Here is a 14747-nt window from a genome sequence, read left to right as displayed (position 1 = left end):
GAAGCCACTCCAAGGACATGAGAACGAGTCCCTGTCCCAGAAACACAACCTCTAAATCACCCAGCTTGCTGAGGGAGCAGAATTGCAGGGATTAATTGATGCTCTGAGGACATCTCCGTGCCAGATGTCAATGGCCGAGGGGTTTGCAGAGGCTGCTCTGCAGAGGAGGGAGGGGGCTGCACCCCTGGAAAAGATGCTGCTGCTTCTGAAACCCAGAGCTGGGGTGGAAAAGCTGTGTTTTCTGCAGCTCTGGGAGGTAAAAGCTGTGTTTTCTGCAGCACTGGGAGGTAAAAGCTGTGTTTTCTGCAGCACCGGGGGGGAAAGTTGTGTTTTCTGCAGCTCTGGGAGGTAAAAGCTGTGTTTTCTGCAGCACTGGGAGGTAAAAGCTGTGTTTTCTGCAGCTCTGGGGTGGAAAAGCTGTGTTTTCTGCAGCTCTGGGAGGTAAAAGCTGTGTTTTCTGCAGCTCTGGGGTGGAAAAGCTGTGTTTTCTGCAGCTCTGTGGGCTGTTTGAAGGGTCTCGTTGCTGCTGCCAGGCTCGCACTGGACAGCAGTGGTGCCACCCCAGCCCTGCTCTGCCCTTCTTGGCAGGATGGCCCCGGAGGTGGTGATGTGTGAGACCATGAAGGACACCCCCTACGACTACAAGGCGGACATCTGGTCCCTGGGGATCACCCTGATCGAGATGGCCCAGATTGAGCCCCCCCACCATGAGCTCAACCCCATGAGGGTCCTGCTGAAGATCGCCAAGTCCGACCCGCCCACGCTCAGCTGCCCTTCCAAATGGTGAGGGGGCAGCACAGGGGGCATCTCCCAGCTCACACACAGAGCAAAAACAGTTGTTTCCAGCAGTTTTCTTTCATTTGAGTAGGGTTTTAGCTGTATTTTGGGTCCAGCTGTGTGCAGGGGGCTGGGAAGGCGCTGCTGGCTGGGGGCAGGATGCTCACACTGTGCTCACAGGCAGCACAGGGAGAGCTGCTGCCCACCCACAGACCCCCCAAAACCAGGGCTGATTGCTTAGCTCTCCTCAAAACAACCTGTGTGTATGACAGACAGATTTTTCTCTAAAGCTGGACGTGGCCAGGAGCTCCAGAGCTGCTTTCCCTGAAGTCTGGAAAGCCACTTCTGCATGTAAAAGAAAGCTAGCCAGTTAATTTAAAGAAAACTAGCTCTTTAATTTTTTATTTCTTTATTTATTTTATTAATTATTTATAAATCATAAAAGCTGCTGCAGGTCAGCCAGCAGCAAATGACTGGCAGAGCCCTGGAGTCACAGAGCCGCTGTCACAGGCAGCAGGCAGGGTGGGAACGAGCTGCCCAGAAGTGACATCAGGGCCACGCTCTGGAGCTCAGAGCTGCACTTTGCAGGCTGAGGGTGCCCTCCTATGGGGTTCCTGCTCCTTCACAGCCACCCTTTCCCACTGAGGCTCGTCCCCAAGCAGCCCCTGCCATGGGGCCAGCTGCCGTGTCCTGCCCTGCCTCTGCCTGTGCCTGGGGCTCAGGGGCTCAAGCCCCACCATCTGCTGCCAGCACAAATAAAGGCAAAACCTGCTCCCTGACCTGGCCCTGTCGTTGCTTCTTGTCCAAATAATCAGAATTACCGAGCACAGGGTTTCCCATGGGAGCAAAATGCTGATTATGGCCAAGCTGGGACAGAAGCTGCTGAGGGATCAAGCTGATCCCTCTGCTATTTGAGGCCTTTCCTCTGCTGAATTTCTCACCACCAGCTGTGTTTTAAGGTCCCTGGAGTTCAGAGATTTCCTGAAGAAGGCGCTGGACAAGAACCCAGAGACCCGGCCCAGTGCTGCCCAGCTGCTGGAGGTAGGGACCAGGCTGGATTCAGATTATTTCTGTCTTCTTTAGAAAGTTCATAGCACTTTTCAGCCATTACAACTCTCCAATGTTTTTCCCTTTGGAGCAAACTGCAGAGCCCCTGTGGGCACCATCTGGAGCAGAAGCAGCTCCTACAGCTTGGGCTGTACCTGCTTAGCCCCGATTGAACTTCAATTCCTTTCCTCCTGTCCCTTCCCAAAATCACAGAATCACCTGGAAGCTGCTGTTCCCTGTCAGAATCTGTGGTATTTAAATGATCTTGAGAACCTTTGAAAGCCAGAAGCCGTCCTTGGGCTCACAAGGGGTGACTTTGGCCACCTGACATTTGCACTGTGCTCGGTTTTCAGCATCCCTTCGTCAGCAAGGTCAGCAGCAACAGGGCCCTGCGGGAGCTGGTGGCCGAGGCCAAGGCTGAGGTGATGGAGGAGATCGAGGACAGCCGGGATGAAGCAGAGGAGGATGACTCCTCGGAGTCTGCCTCGGTGAGCAGCTTCACCACTCTGGCTGTGCTGGGGGAAAGAACCTGGAGGTTTTTGCAGCTTCCAAAAACTCTTCTGGGTCACATCAGGTGGAGGGGACGTGGTTGCTTGGCCAGGGAAGGGTTGGGTTTTGGAGGTTGCCAAGGGTGTGGAGAAATAACAGTGCTGGGGGGTGGCCCAGGGCCCACTCACAGGAGGGGCTCATGGAAAGTGGTTAACAAACAAAAGGAAAAGGGGGAAAAAGAGGAAAATAAACCCTGATACAGGCTGGAGAAACTGGAAGGGAAGCAAAGCCAGCAGCAGGTGGAGGGGAAGTGGTTGCTTGGCCAGGGAAGGGCTGGGTTTTGGAGGCTGCCAAGGGCATGGAGGAATAATGGTGCTGGGGGGTGGGCTCATGGAAAGTGGTTAACAAACAAAAGGAAAAGGGGGAAAAAAAGAGGAAAATAAGCCCTGATGCAGGCTGGAGAAACTGGAGGGGAAGCAAAGCCAGCAACATGTGGAGGGACCACCAGCCTGAGGAGGGAGCTGGGCAGATCTGCCCCTGGGCTTGGCTCTTTGAAGGGGACATCTCAGAGCTGCCTGGGGGCATGTCTTGGCCTCCCTCCTCTGTCACAAAGGGAACTGGCTGATCCACAGTGGGGTTAACCATGGGAAAAGCAGTTTGGTGTGCAAATTCCTCATCTGCCTCTTAAGGACGTGCACGTTCTGGGGCTTTCTCACTGTTCCTCTTCCTTCCACCCAGGATCCTTGGCACCACAAATGTGGGGAAAGATGGAAACATCACAGGGCAGGTGTCCTAAAAGGGGAATTTCCTCCCAGTTTAGTTCAGGGTGACTTTGCTCTGCCTTGTAGCCCTTGCAGTTGTGTTGAGTGGTGGTGCCAAGCCTCACCTCTGGCCTTCCCTGTCTTTGCAGCCCCCTGGGAAGCACAAGCGGGACTCCTCCGAGGTGAGCCAGCTGAGTTTGGATGGGGAGAAACCTCCGGAGCCGTCCTTGCCCAAAGCTGTGAACGGCTCCGTGGGGACTGGCAAGGACACCACAGAGAGCCAGAGCCACAAAGTCTCGGATAAAGGGGTGAGCAGTGACAAACTGGAGAGCAACCACTCCACAAAACCCAGCTCGGCCTCCTCGGCCACCCAGGACAAGCCGGACATCATCCTGCAGCCGGGACATTTGGGAAACTCAGCGGAGGGGAACAAGGAGCCCAGGCTGGGCAGGGAGGAGAGGAAGAGCCTTGGAGAGAGGAAGAGCATTGAGGAGAGGAAGAGCACTGAGGAGAGGAAGAGCACTGAGGAGAGGAAGAGCCTTGGAGAGAGGAAGAGCACTGAGGAGAGGAAGAGCATCGGGGAGAGGAAGAGCATTGAGGAGAGGAAGAGCACTGAGGAGAGGAAGAGCATGGTGGAGCGACCAGAGAGTGTTTTCCTGGAGAACTTCAGCGAGGAGAAGCTGGCCAATGGAAGCCTGGAGCCCCTGGGGCCGTTCCCCCGCTCCAAAAGGGACTCGGATTCCGGCAGCACCTCGGCCTCCGAGAGCATGGACCTCACCATCTCCTTGTCTGCTGACCTGTCCCTCAACAGGGAGAGCGGCTCCATCTCCCTCAAGGTGAGAGTGGTGCCAGAGGGTGCTGGAGAACATGGAGGAGGGAGGAACCCTTCCCTAGGGAAAGCTTTCCAGGGTTTGTTTTCCATGGTGCCTGTCCCAGCTGGGCTCAGGCCAGCACAGCATTTCCAGCTGGGCTGAGCTGTGCCAGGGGGATGTGGCATGTCCTCAAGTGAAGGAGAAGCTCCTGGTGGAGCTGCTGTGAAGGTTCCTGTGTCCTCTTCTGTGCCAGGCCACTGAAATCTAGGGGAAGTCTGATGTCTTGTGTCTATTTTGTGTGAAGCAACCACGCCATGACCCTGACTTGCCGTGCTCAAGGCTGAAACCCCAAAAGGGGCTTCCTAAACTTTATCTATAGTCCATCACTCTGCTGCTCCTCCTTAGAACACCTGATCTCAGGAAAACGTTCATCTGGGCTTGTGCCTCTCAATTTCCCCAAGCTGCCCTACATCTGGCCTGGTTTGTGTCAGCAGGGACTGCACAAAGACCTCCCAGGCTTCTTGGCTTTTGCTGAAGCTTCCTGGAGGCTGGGAATGCTTGACCTGGAGCTGCCCAGGTCAGCAGGGCTTAGAGGAAGAGGCAAAATAGCTGGAATGGTTATTTGCTGAGCTCCAGGAGAAGGAATGCTGTGACTTGAGGGAGTAGAGGGATGTGTTGCACAAGATCTTTGTCACATCGCCTGCATGAGTGAGAATTTCCCAGCACAGAAACGTGCCTAAAAACCTTTCTTGGCAAAACCTTCCCCACCTCCTGCTGGGAGCTGGAGAGCCAACATCCCCCAGAGCAGCCTGCAATCCCTAATGATTGGAAATGTGATGCTCTCGCCCAGGAATTTCCTCCTCCTCCTCCTCCTTTCCAGGACACCTGGAATCCTTGAGCAGGAGGAATATGATGCCACACAGAGATTTGCTCTCTGAGTTGGGCCTTTAGAAGGGGAAAGGAGTTTTTTGGGTTTTTCAGGGAGTAAGCCGTGTCAGATCATGGTGAGGAAGGGTCTTTGGGAGGTGGGTCAGGTTTCTTCGGGGTGGAAGTCCCGCTGCTCTGTGGTTTGGTAGCCAGGCTGGATCTCCAAATTCACCGATGGTTTGTGCTCCATGTGGTTTCCTTCTGTGTGCTCCTCATGAATAACAGAGCATTGAAATTGCTCTGAGGGCTCCAGTCCAGCTGTTGCAGCCCTGGGGAGCTGCTTCATGGGCCCCTCCTTCCCTCCCTGCCCACCCCAGGACTCCCAGATGCACAAGAAGACCCTGAAACGCACCCGCAAGTTCGTGGTGGACGGGGTGGAGGTGAGCGTCACCACCTCCAAGATCATCAGCGAGGACGAGAAGAAGGATGAAGAAATGAGGTTCCTCAGGCAAGTGGGGCACTGGGATGGAGGGAGGGCAGGGTTTTCCTCTCTGTGAGCTCGTCCAGGGGCAACCTAAAGTCCTCTTGTCTTCTGTCTTGGTCCTGCTTGGACAGGGGAAGGAGGGATGCACCTCAAGGTGACAAGTGGAGGTTTGTTGTGGCTGGCTCTGTCCTCTGGGAAGGACTGAATATGTCCCCAGGGCTGCAGATGCCTGGCTCAGTGGAAATTAGCTCAGAAATCTTCTCAAGATGTTCCTCTCCCTTTCGCTCTTGAATCTCCTCAGACTTCATTAACAGAAAGGCCATGGGAGTTATAAACTCCTGGAGCATTATTTAATATTCATGGGTGCATCCTCCCTCCTTGATGACTCCTTTGCAGATCTTACAGCTCTCAAATCTCCCTGACTTATTCTCAGAAAGAGGAGCTGCTGCTCCTAGCACTGAAATGAAAAGGCCCTTAAAATAATTGAAATACAAATTGTTTCATTTGATGCCCAATTCCAGGCTCCCTCGTGCTGCTCTCAGGGGCTCCCTGAGAGGATAATTTGTCCTAAACACTGTGTCCCTGTGGCTGCTTTATTCCTCAGCCCCAATATCAGATTTATGTAAAAGCTCATTAGCAGAGCTCATTTACTGGTGAGCCGGATGAGGGGAGGGATGCAATGTCATCACAGAAGTGTCAGAATTTGGGAAAACTGCACTTTTTGCTACTCAGGTGTGAATAAGAAAGGATACAGAGCACAGAGGCCAGGCCAGAGCAGTCCAGCTTGCCATTTGAGGGCCAGTGAGCACTAACACAGCTGGCACAACGGGTATTTGGGTTGCTGGGGGACACCAGAGCCTGCAGAATCACCTCAGGAGCCTTGCCATGGCTTGTTTGGGAAGCTGTGAGTGCTAACAGGCCTCACCTGTGGGAGCTGATGGTTTTCCAGCAGTTCCCAAAAGTAGCATCCTGCTTCCTGCAGTGTCCCAGCACCTGGAGCAGGGATTTCTTCAGGGTTCAGAAGGTCGGGGTGTCGATTTCCTCGGGGTTCAGAAGGTCAGGGTGACCCCAAGATTGTAGTGTCCTCATTCCCTTAGCCCGTGCAGCCAAGGAGGAGGCTGGGATGCTTCCGATTGCGCTTTCAAAGGTGTTTATTTCTTCTTTATATCTACAACATTCTTTCTCTGACCTGTCGAGCTCTGGCCAGAAAGGAACCCATGGCAATCTTCCCCGGAGCTTTGGGCGGCTCCCACCTTATATACTCAAAACTACGTGTGTATGTTTACAATTACCAATTCCCATCACCCATGTTGGACTGTGAATCACTGCCCTAAACCAATAGAAAAGTGTCACCATCACACCAAGACATGGAGGACAAGAAGAAGGAAAAGAAGGTTAGGACGTGCCCAAATTCCTCCATCTTGTACACCCTTGAACCCCATTCTAAAAATCCCAAAATTCTACTTTTCCACCCTGTGTTAGTTCAAATATCACACTACTCAAACCCTTGTGGCTTGTAATTCCTCATACACAGTTGACAGCTTTCCACGGGCTAAAACTGAAAGCACAGGTGATTTTGACTTCATGCCAAGGTCTCCAAGCCCCCTGCCAGGGCAGCCAGAGGGATGTGCTGGACTCTGACAGAGGTGCAGCTTCCACTCCCTGCTGAGATGCTCTGCCTGTGCTTGTGCCCATCTCTGCCCGCCTGACCCTGCCTCTCTCTGTCCCCCTGCCCCACCCCGGCCCTCTGCAGGCGCCAGGAGCTGCGGGAGCTGCGTCTCCTGCAGAAGGAGGAGCACAGGAACCAGGCCCAGCTGAACAGCAAGCACCAGCTGCAGCAGGAGCAGATGCTGCGGCGCTTCGAGCAGGAAATGATGGTAGGAGGGCAGGGAAAACCCCCGGGAATCAGCTGGGAACCCAACTCCTCTGCAGGTGCCCCACACGGGGATGTTCTCCGGGTTGCAACAACCTTGGGCACCACAGGAACCCCTTTGGGATTTGTAGCATGGATGGAGGATGGAGGTTTTGTGGGCATTGAGCAGCTTGGGAAGCACTGGCAGCCTTTGCCTGGCAGGGTGTAGCTGGGAAAGGGTTGCTCTGGATTTTCCTCTTTAATGATCTTTTCTTTTATGTCTGTTCATGGCCACTGTGAGAAACGGTTTATAGCGCTGTTGTAATTAAAAAAGAAAAAAAACAAACCTTTAAATAAGAAAGCAGCACAGCCTGAGTGTGACAGCAGGAAATCTGGCAAGGGTTTGAGAATAAAATGAATAAACTGGGCTCACACACTTGGTCCCTTCTGTTGAAGTAAAATAATATTGTAGCTAATCACAGAATGGTTTGAGTTGGAAGGGACCTTAAAGATCTTCTCCTTCCATGGCACGAGGGCACTGCTGGAGCACAGAGCTCCAAACTTGGTGAGGTGTTGGTTGGAAGTTTCCCTCCTCTGTAAAGAGGCTCAATCCAAGCACAAACAATCCCTTGCCCCTTTTTTGCTTTTATTCTCTCCCTTTTCCTGGGCAGGCAAAGAAGAAGTTCTACGACACGGAGCTGGAGAACCTGGAGCGGCAGCAGAAGCAGCAGATCGAGAAGATGGAGCAGGAGCACGCCCTGCGACGGCGCGAGGAGGCCAAGCGCATCCGCCTGGAGCAGGAGCGCGACCACGGCCGCTTCCTGGAGCAGCTCAAGCAGATGAAGAAGGAGGTGAAAACTGGGGCTGCCAGGGAGGGAGGGAAGCAGGGGAGATGCTTTCCTGCAGCTCTTTCTGCCTGGGAAGTTCAGCATTTCTCGTGGAAGAACTTGAGAGGAAAGCAGTTGGAGTTTTATAAGGAAACTCTTGATTTTGGGTGGTTCCTGAGGTGGTTTTGGGTGGTTCCTGAGGTGGTTTTGGGTGATTCCTCAGGTGGTTTTGGGTGATTCCTCAGGTGTTTTTGGGTGATTCCTGAGGTGTTTTTGGGTGGTTCCTGAGGTGTTTTTGGGTGATTCCTGAGGTGTTTTTGGGTGATTCCTGACAGCCTTTTGGGTGATTCCTGAGGACCTTCTTGGTAATTCCTGAGGTTTTTTTGGCAATTCCTGAGGTGATTTTGGGTGATTCCTGAGGTGCTTTTAGGCAATTCCTGTGCCTTTTGAAGATTCCTGAAGTGTTTTTGGATGATTCCTGAGATGATTTTGGGTGATTCCTGAAGTGGTTTTGGTTTTGGGTGATTCCTGAGGGCCTTTTGAAGATTCCTGATGTGGTTTTGGATGATGCCTGAGATGATTTTGGGTGATTCCTGAGGTGGTTTTGGTTTTGGGAGATTCCAGAGGGCCTTTTTGAAGATTCCTGAGCTCTTCAGTGACTGGAGGTAGGGTTGTTCCTGGCCTGAAGTGCCCTGCAGGGAAATGTAATTTTTCTCCCCACAGGTCAAGAACGAGGTTGAGAAGCTGCCACGGCAGCAGCGCAAAGGGAACCTGAAGGTGAAGATGGACGACTTCACCCAGAAAAAACAAACCATGGTGAGACTCAGGGAAGATCACCCCAGTTCCAAGCCTGGGAAACGTGCAGTAGAATAAAGCATCCTTCCTGCTGGAGGGACTGGCAGGTTCTGAAACACCAGCAGCTGCTTTCCAGGCTGCAGCAGAAGGAGGGCTCACGGTGGCACTGCTGGTTTGTTAACAGGAACAGGAGTTTTTGGCCAAGCAGAAGGAGGACCTGGAGCAGGCCATGAAGAACATCATTGCCCAGAACAAAAGAGAGATCTGTGACAAGGAGCGTGAGTGCCTCAACAAGAAGCAGCAGCTGATGAGAGGTGGGTGGCAAAGGCTGAGAGGGAGGGGAGGGAGTGCTGTAACCATGGGTTTATCCAGCCCTGGCTCTTCCCACGCAGCAGATGCTGTGCCAGAGTTGCAAGCTGGCAGGATGGGATGTGGAAAAAAAACAGCCTTGCCAGGTCCTGTCTAAATGTTTAACAATAATAATACTTAGTGCTTTAATCTTCGGAGTGCTTTACAAATATGAACCAATTAGGCTTCATAATGGCAAGAAATCAGGTTCCAATATGGTTTGCAACCAGTTTCTCTTGGAAAACAGGAGGTGAATTATCACCCCTGACGTCTGCTGTGCTGTTGGTGTGCACAGAGGTTTCTCAAGCTTGGGACACTTTGTGTGAGCAGGATGAGAGGCCAGGGTGGGTGATCTGCTCCTTCTCCTCCCCACAGACCGGGAAGCTTGCATCTGGGATCTGGAAGAGCGTCAGCAGCAGGAGAAGCACCAGCTCATCAAGCAGCAGCTGAAGGACCAATATTTCCTCCAGAGACACGAGCTGCTCCGGAAGCATGAGAAGGTGAAGGCTTTGCACCTCCCCACGCTGGTGTGGGTCAGCAAAGTCTCCAGGTGTCCCTGGGTGATTCCCTTCCAGGTTAAAAGTGGGGAAAACACCAAGGTGGTGTGTTCAATATGGGCCATTCACTTAAGAGCTGGACTTGATCCTTGTGGGTCCCTCCCAACTCAGAATATTCTGTAATTCTATGAATTCTGTAATTCCATGAATTCTGTAATTCCATGAATTCTGTAATTCTAAGGTCGGTTGTGAGTCAAAGGGCTTGGTCATTATTAGTGAAAAAGGACCAGAGTAAGGCTGGTGTCAACAAGGCAATGAAGCCTTCCTGCCTGGGATGTGTGCTCTGTGTTGTGTGCATTTAATGTGCAAAAAGTTGGGAATTCTGGGCGGCTTTTCTGGAAGTCTGCCACTGCCCAGGATTTGGCATGGTTGATTCCCAGAGCAGGGAGTGAAGACTGGCACTTCCAATCCCTTCTCCTCTGCTTTCCCAGCACGTTCAGTCCTTGCCATCCCCTCTTTTCCCTTTGGAGTGTCACCAGCCACTTCCAGGCTACTCCCAAACTCTCAGGGTCTGTGTGTTGGGATGACCCCAAGAGTGTAAAAGTCCTCATTCTCCCAGCCCTGCAGCCAAAGAAGGAGTCAGAATGTGCAGGGTCAGCTTCTCAAGGGTGTTTATTTTCCCTTATCTAGAACATTCTCTCTCTGCCCTGCTGAGCTCTGTCCAGCAGGCCGGCCATGGCATTCTGTCTGCCCTCAGGGCGGTGTTTGCATGTTATACCAAAAACTACGTGCACTATATTTACAATATTGTGCCAATATCTATAATTTATGTTGGGCAGTGTGTCTCTACCTTAAGCCAACAGAAAAGTGTCACCATCACACCAAGACATGGAGGGCAAGAAGAAGGAGAAGAAGGCCAGGACACGCCTAAATCACTCCATCTTGTCCCCTTGAACCCCATTCTAAGAGCCCCAAAATTCTACTTTTTCACCCTGTGTTAAGTCAACTACCACACTACTCAAACTCTCGTGGCTTGTAATTCCTCATACAAAATTGGAAGCTTTTCCCATGGGTTAAAATGGAAGCCACGGGTGTTTTTGACTTGGTGCCAGGGTCTGGAGCCAGCCAGGGCAGCCCGAGGGATGTGCTGGACACCAAAGCTGCCCTCCAGCTGTCCCTGCTGTTCTCAGGGCTCTGGGGAGGTGTCCCCCCTCTCTGACCGCTGTGTGCCTGCAGGAGAGGGAGCAGATGCAGCGCTACAACCAGCGCATGCTGGAGCAGCTGAAGGTGCGGCAGCAGCAGGAGAGGGCCCGGCTGCCCAAAATCCAGCGCAGCGAGGGCAAGACGCGCATGGCCATGTACAAGAAGAGCCTCCACATCCACTCCAGCGGCAGCGCCTCCGAGCAGAGGGAGAAGATCAAACAGGTCAGGGCCTGAAAAGGCACCAGGAGCTGAGGTTTGGTGTGGTGCAGGGAGAAAGCTGTGTTTTCCCAAATTCCTGTCTCCTGATTTTAACTTTCTGCTGGGTTAGAGGGCTCTGTTCTCGTGTGGTTTTCAGTCTCCATCGTGATGTGTATTGGGGGGCAATACAAATTCCTTCTTTCCTGTGCTGTAATGGAAGCTGGGCTGATCTCTCAGGCAGCCCCAGATGCCAGGGCAGTGCTGCCCACACATTGCTTTTCTCTCTGCCAGTTTGCTCTGCAGGAGGAGAAGAGGCAGAAAGCAGAGCGGCTGCACCAGCAGCAGAAGCACGAGACACAGATGAAGGACATGCAGGCCCAGTGTGAGAGCAACACCAGCGAGCTCCAGCATCTCCAGGTACTCATCCCTCACAGCTTGGTCTCCCAGAGCTGCCTGTGCAGCTCTCAGCCTCTGGAGAAGGGCTGCAGAGGATTGTCAGAGCTTGATGTCCCCTTGCTCTTGCCTTGAGAGGTTTTTGTTGCTGTTGGCTAAACGTGGAGCTCAGGGCTCTGAATGTCTCTGCCCAAAACAAATCCTGTTTGACTGTAAGAAATAGATGTAGCTAAAGCTGAGAAACACTTATAATGTATTATAATTAAGAAATAATTAGCTTCTGATTGCAATAGCGTAAATTATAACATCTGTATTGTCTCACCCTTCACATGATACTGAAAATAGAATAAAAGTTTTTAAAACACCTCTCAGTTACCCCATCTCTAAGTCAGAAAAGAGCTTAATCCAACATTTGACCACTGGATGTGCAGTTCCAGCTGCTTGATGGGTGTTGTTGTGTTTGGTGATGTGTTTTCAGAATGAGAAGTGTCACCTCCTGATTGAGCACGAAACCCAGAAGCTGAAGTCCCTGGATGAGAGCCACAACCAGCACATGAAGGAGTGGCGGGACAAGCTGAGACCACGGAAGAAGGTGAGGCCTCCTGGCTGTGAGCAGGGTGTCCTGGATGGCTGGCTGGCCAGAGGGGACAGTGCCCATAGCTCCAGAGCCATCTCAAACACAGCTCTCGTGTTGCTCTCTGTGCTCAAGGCCCTGGAGGACGAGCTGAACCAGAAAAAGCGCGAGCAGGAGATGTTCTTCAAGCTGAGCGAGGAGGCCGATGGACAGGTGCCAGTGTCCCCGACCAAACACGCCAAGTTCGTCCCCTTCAGCTCCTCAGAGAGCTTGTAACACCTGGCAGGCCACCAGCTGGTACTGGCCGTGTCCTCCTGGGCTGCAGGGGCAACTTGGACTGGGAAGAGCCTCTCAGCAGCCCCTTCTCACCACAGCACCCTCCTGTCCCCGTGGCCTCTGCGCTGAGGGATGCTGGCTGGAACTTGGGCTGGCTTTCCCAGGAGCTTCAGGCTGGGAATTGGGGCAGGACCCTCTCTGGATTGCACTTGCACTGTTGGCTGGATGCTCACTGGGTTTGTCAGCTCAGACTGGAGCAGTGGCCACTCTGATCAGGAGAAAGCCCCTCAGGGCAGGGCTGTCACCTCCCTCTCCACCGTGGCTGCTCCTGTCCCAGTTCTTTGCAAGGCCTGGCCTGGGAGAGCAGCTCTGGCATTGTCTTAAACTCAAACTCACCTTGGCCTTATTCCTCTCCACTGTGGCCCTTTTATTGCTGCAGAGAGACAGAGATTTGGGGTTTTTTTGCCCAGGGAGGGCTGGGTTTTGTCTTTCCTCCTGCTCCCCACACAGACCGTGCCGAAAGGGGCTGGATGTCCTCCCAAAGATGCTTCTGCTCCTCCTTTGCTGTGAGCAGGGGCACCCAGCCCCTCTGGCCCTGAGCTGTGGCTCTGTTATCAGAGGTTCTGTGCAGATTGCCCTGCCCAGCTGCTGCAGGCTCTGCTTCCTGAGGGAGTGGAGGTGCCGGGGGAGCCTGGGGACAGCGCTCAGTCCTACGTGGAGCGTCCGCCACTGTCACTTTGGGGTGAGTGGGGCTGAAGGGTGTCACTGCCACAGCTCTCATGATCACACAGGTGCTTGAGGCTGGTTTTTAACTCTTTGCTGTGTGGGGCCATGTGGGTCAGCCAGCCTGGCAGTGGGTTATGGCTGCAGAGCATCGTTTGGGAGGAGCAAAGGGAGCAGTGGAGCAAGGGAAGAGCAGATGCAAACGGGGCTTGTTGCTCCCAGCATCTCCTTGTCCACTGATGGCTCATCTCCTTGTGATGTGACACAGGTTTTTGGATGGTTTTCCTGGCTGGGAGTCGTGGCAGAGTGGCAGAGCAGGTCCTCTGTCCTTTCTGTCCCCTCCTCCTGCAGGGCTTGGCTGAGCTGCTGGCTGGGACTGGGAGCACAGAGCTGGGGAGGGGTCAGGGACCTCACTGGCAGCACCTTCTTCTTTACACAGCCCAAAGGTGTAAGGCAGCACTTAAGTGTTTTTTTTTTTTTTTTTTTTTCTGGACACCATTGTATGTTTTAGACCTGTTTCTTTAACAAGAAAAAATATTACTGCTTTAAAACAATATAAGAAAAAAAGTTGTTATTTTCAAGTCCCCTTTTGTTGATTTACTGGCATTTCAGGGAAAGGTGGTATGTGATGTGCCTCACTTCTAGGTACTGGGCTGAAGGAGGCAGCCCCCAGGTCTTTAACTCTGGATGTGGGGAGTGCATTTCCTACCCTTTTAGAGCTCCTAATCCATATTTATAAACTTCCTGCAGGCTAGCAAGGCTCTGTCTCTTTGGGCCATCCCAGGTTGCCTCTGATTTCACAACAGTGATGTCTCTGTTACTGAGCACAGGAAGGTTCCTGCCCCACCTCCAAAAGCGTGGGTGGTGCCTTTCAGATGTGACACCACCAGGCTGGGAGCTGAGGTAGGGTCAGTGACTGCAAAGGGATCTTGGGATCTTCCTGAACGGGACAAGGGGCTGGCTGGAGACGTCTGATCCCCTTCGGGATGTTCCAGCAGCCCCAGCGGTTCTGGCTCTGGTCCTGCTGGAGCTGTTGTGTGCCAGGGCTCAGAGCCCCGTGCCTGTCCCTGAGGGCCCTGCAGGAGCTGTCCTGAGCTGAAGGGCATTGCTGCCTCTGGTGCCTTCTCCACCAGCCCAGGGAGCATCATCCCTCTCTGGGCACCATGAGGAAAGAATATTTCTGGGGCTCTCCAAGCTGATGCAATGCCCCCGTGGTAAATCTGTTACCCCTTCCTCCAGTCCAGCTGATTTTCAGCTTGGACAGAGCATCACAGAGGCAGGAATGGCTCTGTCACCCCGTTTTTGTATTTTGTGTTCCCTCCCTGGGTGTGCCAGGCTCCAGTACCGTGTCCCTCACCTAGAATGGGGGCACATCATCTCACTGTCATGTTTACAGCATGGTTATCATTTCCCCTCCTTTCAAAAGAGTTTTTTTTTTGTTGTTCCCTGTTCAAAAGGAACTGCAATTAAACCCAGCTTGCTTTTCAGGGCGGGATGGGGCAAGATTTTTAAAAAATGTGTATTTGAATAAAAAAGGTTTTTTAAAATATTTTGTAAAATATCTGCACCACGATGTAAAGACTTCTCTAATAAAGTAACAGACAGAAACCTGGGCATGGCTCTGACTTTGTGCTGGCTGCCAGCTGTGACCTCAGCTCAGCTTTGCTTCTGCTCTGGGTTTTACTTTACTGAAAAACTCCTGGCGTTGGAACTTTGCAAGGCTGAACCTCCAGTTCTTTAAAAGCGAGCTGGAGCCTCTCCTGCTGCTCAGAGCCATCCTTGGCACCAGGCTGGGATTCCGGGGGAGCTGCAGCCCAGCAGGGA

General features: G+C 52.7%; 1 protein-coding gene across 1 annotated transcript in view; it reads left to right on the top strand.

The window, feature by feature from the left end:
- Positions 1-14536, top strand: part of STK10 (serine/threonine kinase 10) — a 44250-nt gene extending 29714 nt beyond the window's left edge. Inside the window, exons 6-19 of the mRNA XM_041718935.2 lie at positions 589-783; positions 1737-1818; positions 2178-2312; positions 3224-3910; positions 5131-5261; positions 6991-7114; positions 7761-7940; positions 8640-8732; positions 8896-9025; positions 9435-9559; positions 10793-10981; positions 11249-11374; positions 11829-11942; positions 12060-14536. Coding sequence (XP_041574869.2) covers positions 589-783; positions 1737-1818; positions 2178-2312; positions 3224-3910; positions 5131-5261; positions 6991-7114; positions 7761-7940; positions 8640-8732; positions 8896-9025; positions 9435-9559; positions 10793-10981; positions 11249-11374; positions 11829-11942; positions 12060-12200 — 2452 coding nt within the window. The 3' untranslated portion in view covers positions 12201-14536. The remainder of the gene's footprint in view (positions 1-588; positions 784-1736; positions 1819-2177; positions 2313-3223; positions 3911-5130; positions 5262-6990; positions 7115-7760; positions 7941-8639; positions 8733-8895; positions 9026-9434; positions 9560-10792; positions 10982-11248; positions 11375-11828; positions 11943-12059) is intronic.
- Positions 14537-14747: the final 211 nt, after the last annotated feature.

This window comes from Taeniopygia guttata, chromosome 13 (genome assembly GCF_048771995.1).
Source record: "Taeniopygia guttata chromosome 13, bTaeGut7.mat, whole genome shotgun sequence".
In the NCBI taxonomy this organism is placed as follows: domain Eukaryota; kingdom Metazoa; phylum Chordata; class Aves; order Passeriformes; family Estrildidae; genus Taeniopygia; species Taeniopygia guttata.
Note: the sequence above shows the minus strand (reverse complement) of the source record. Positions and strands in the feature narration are given on the sequence as shown.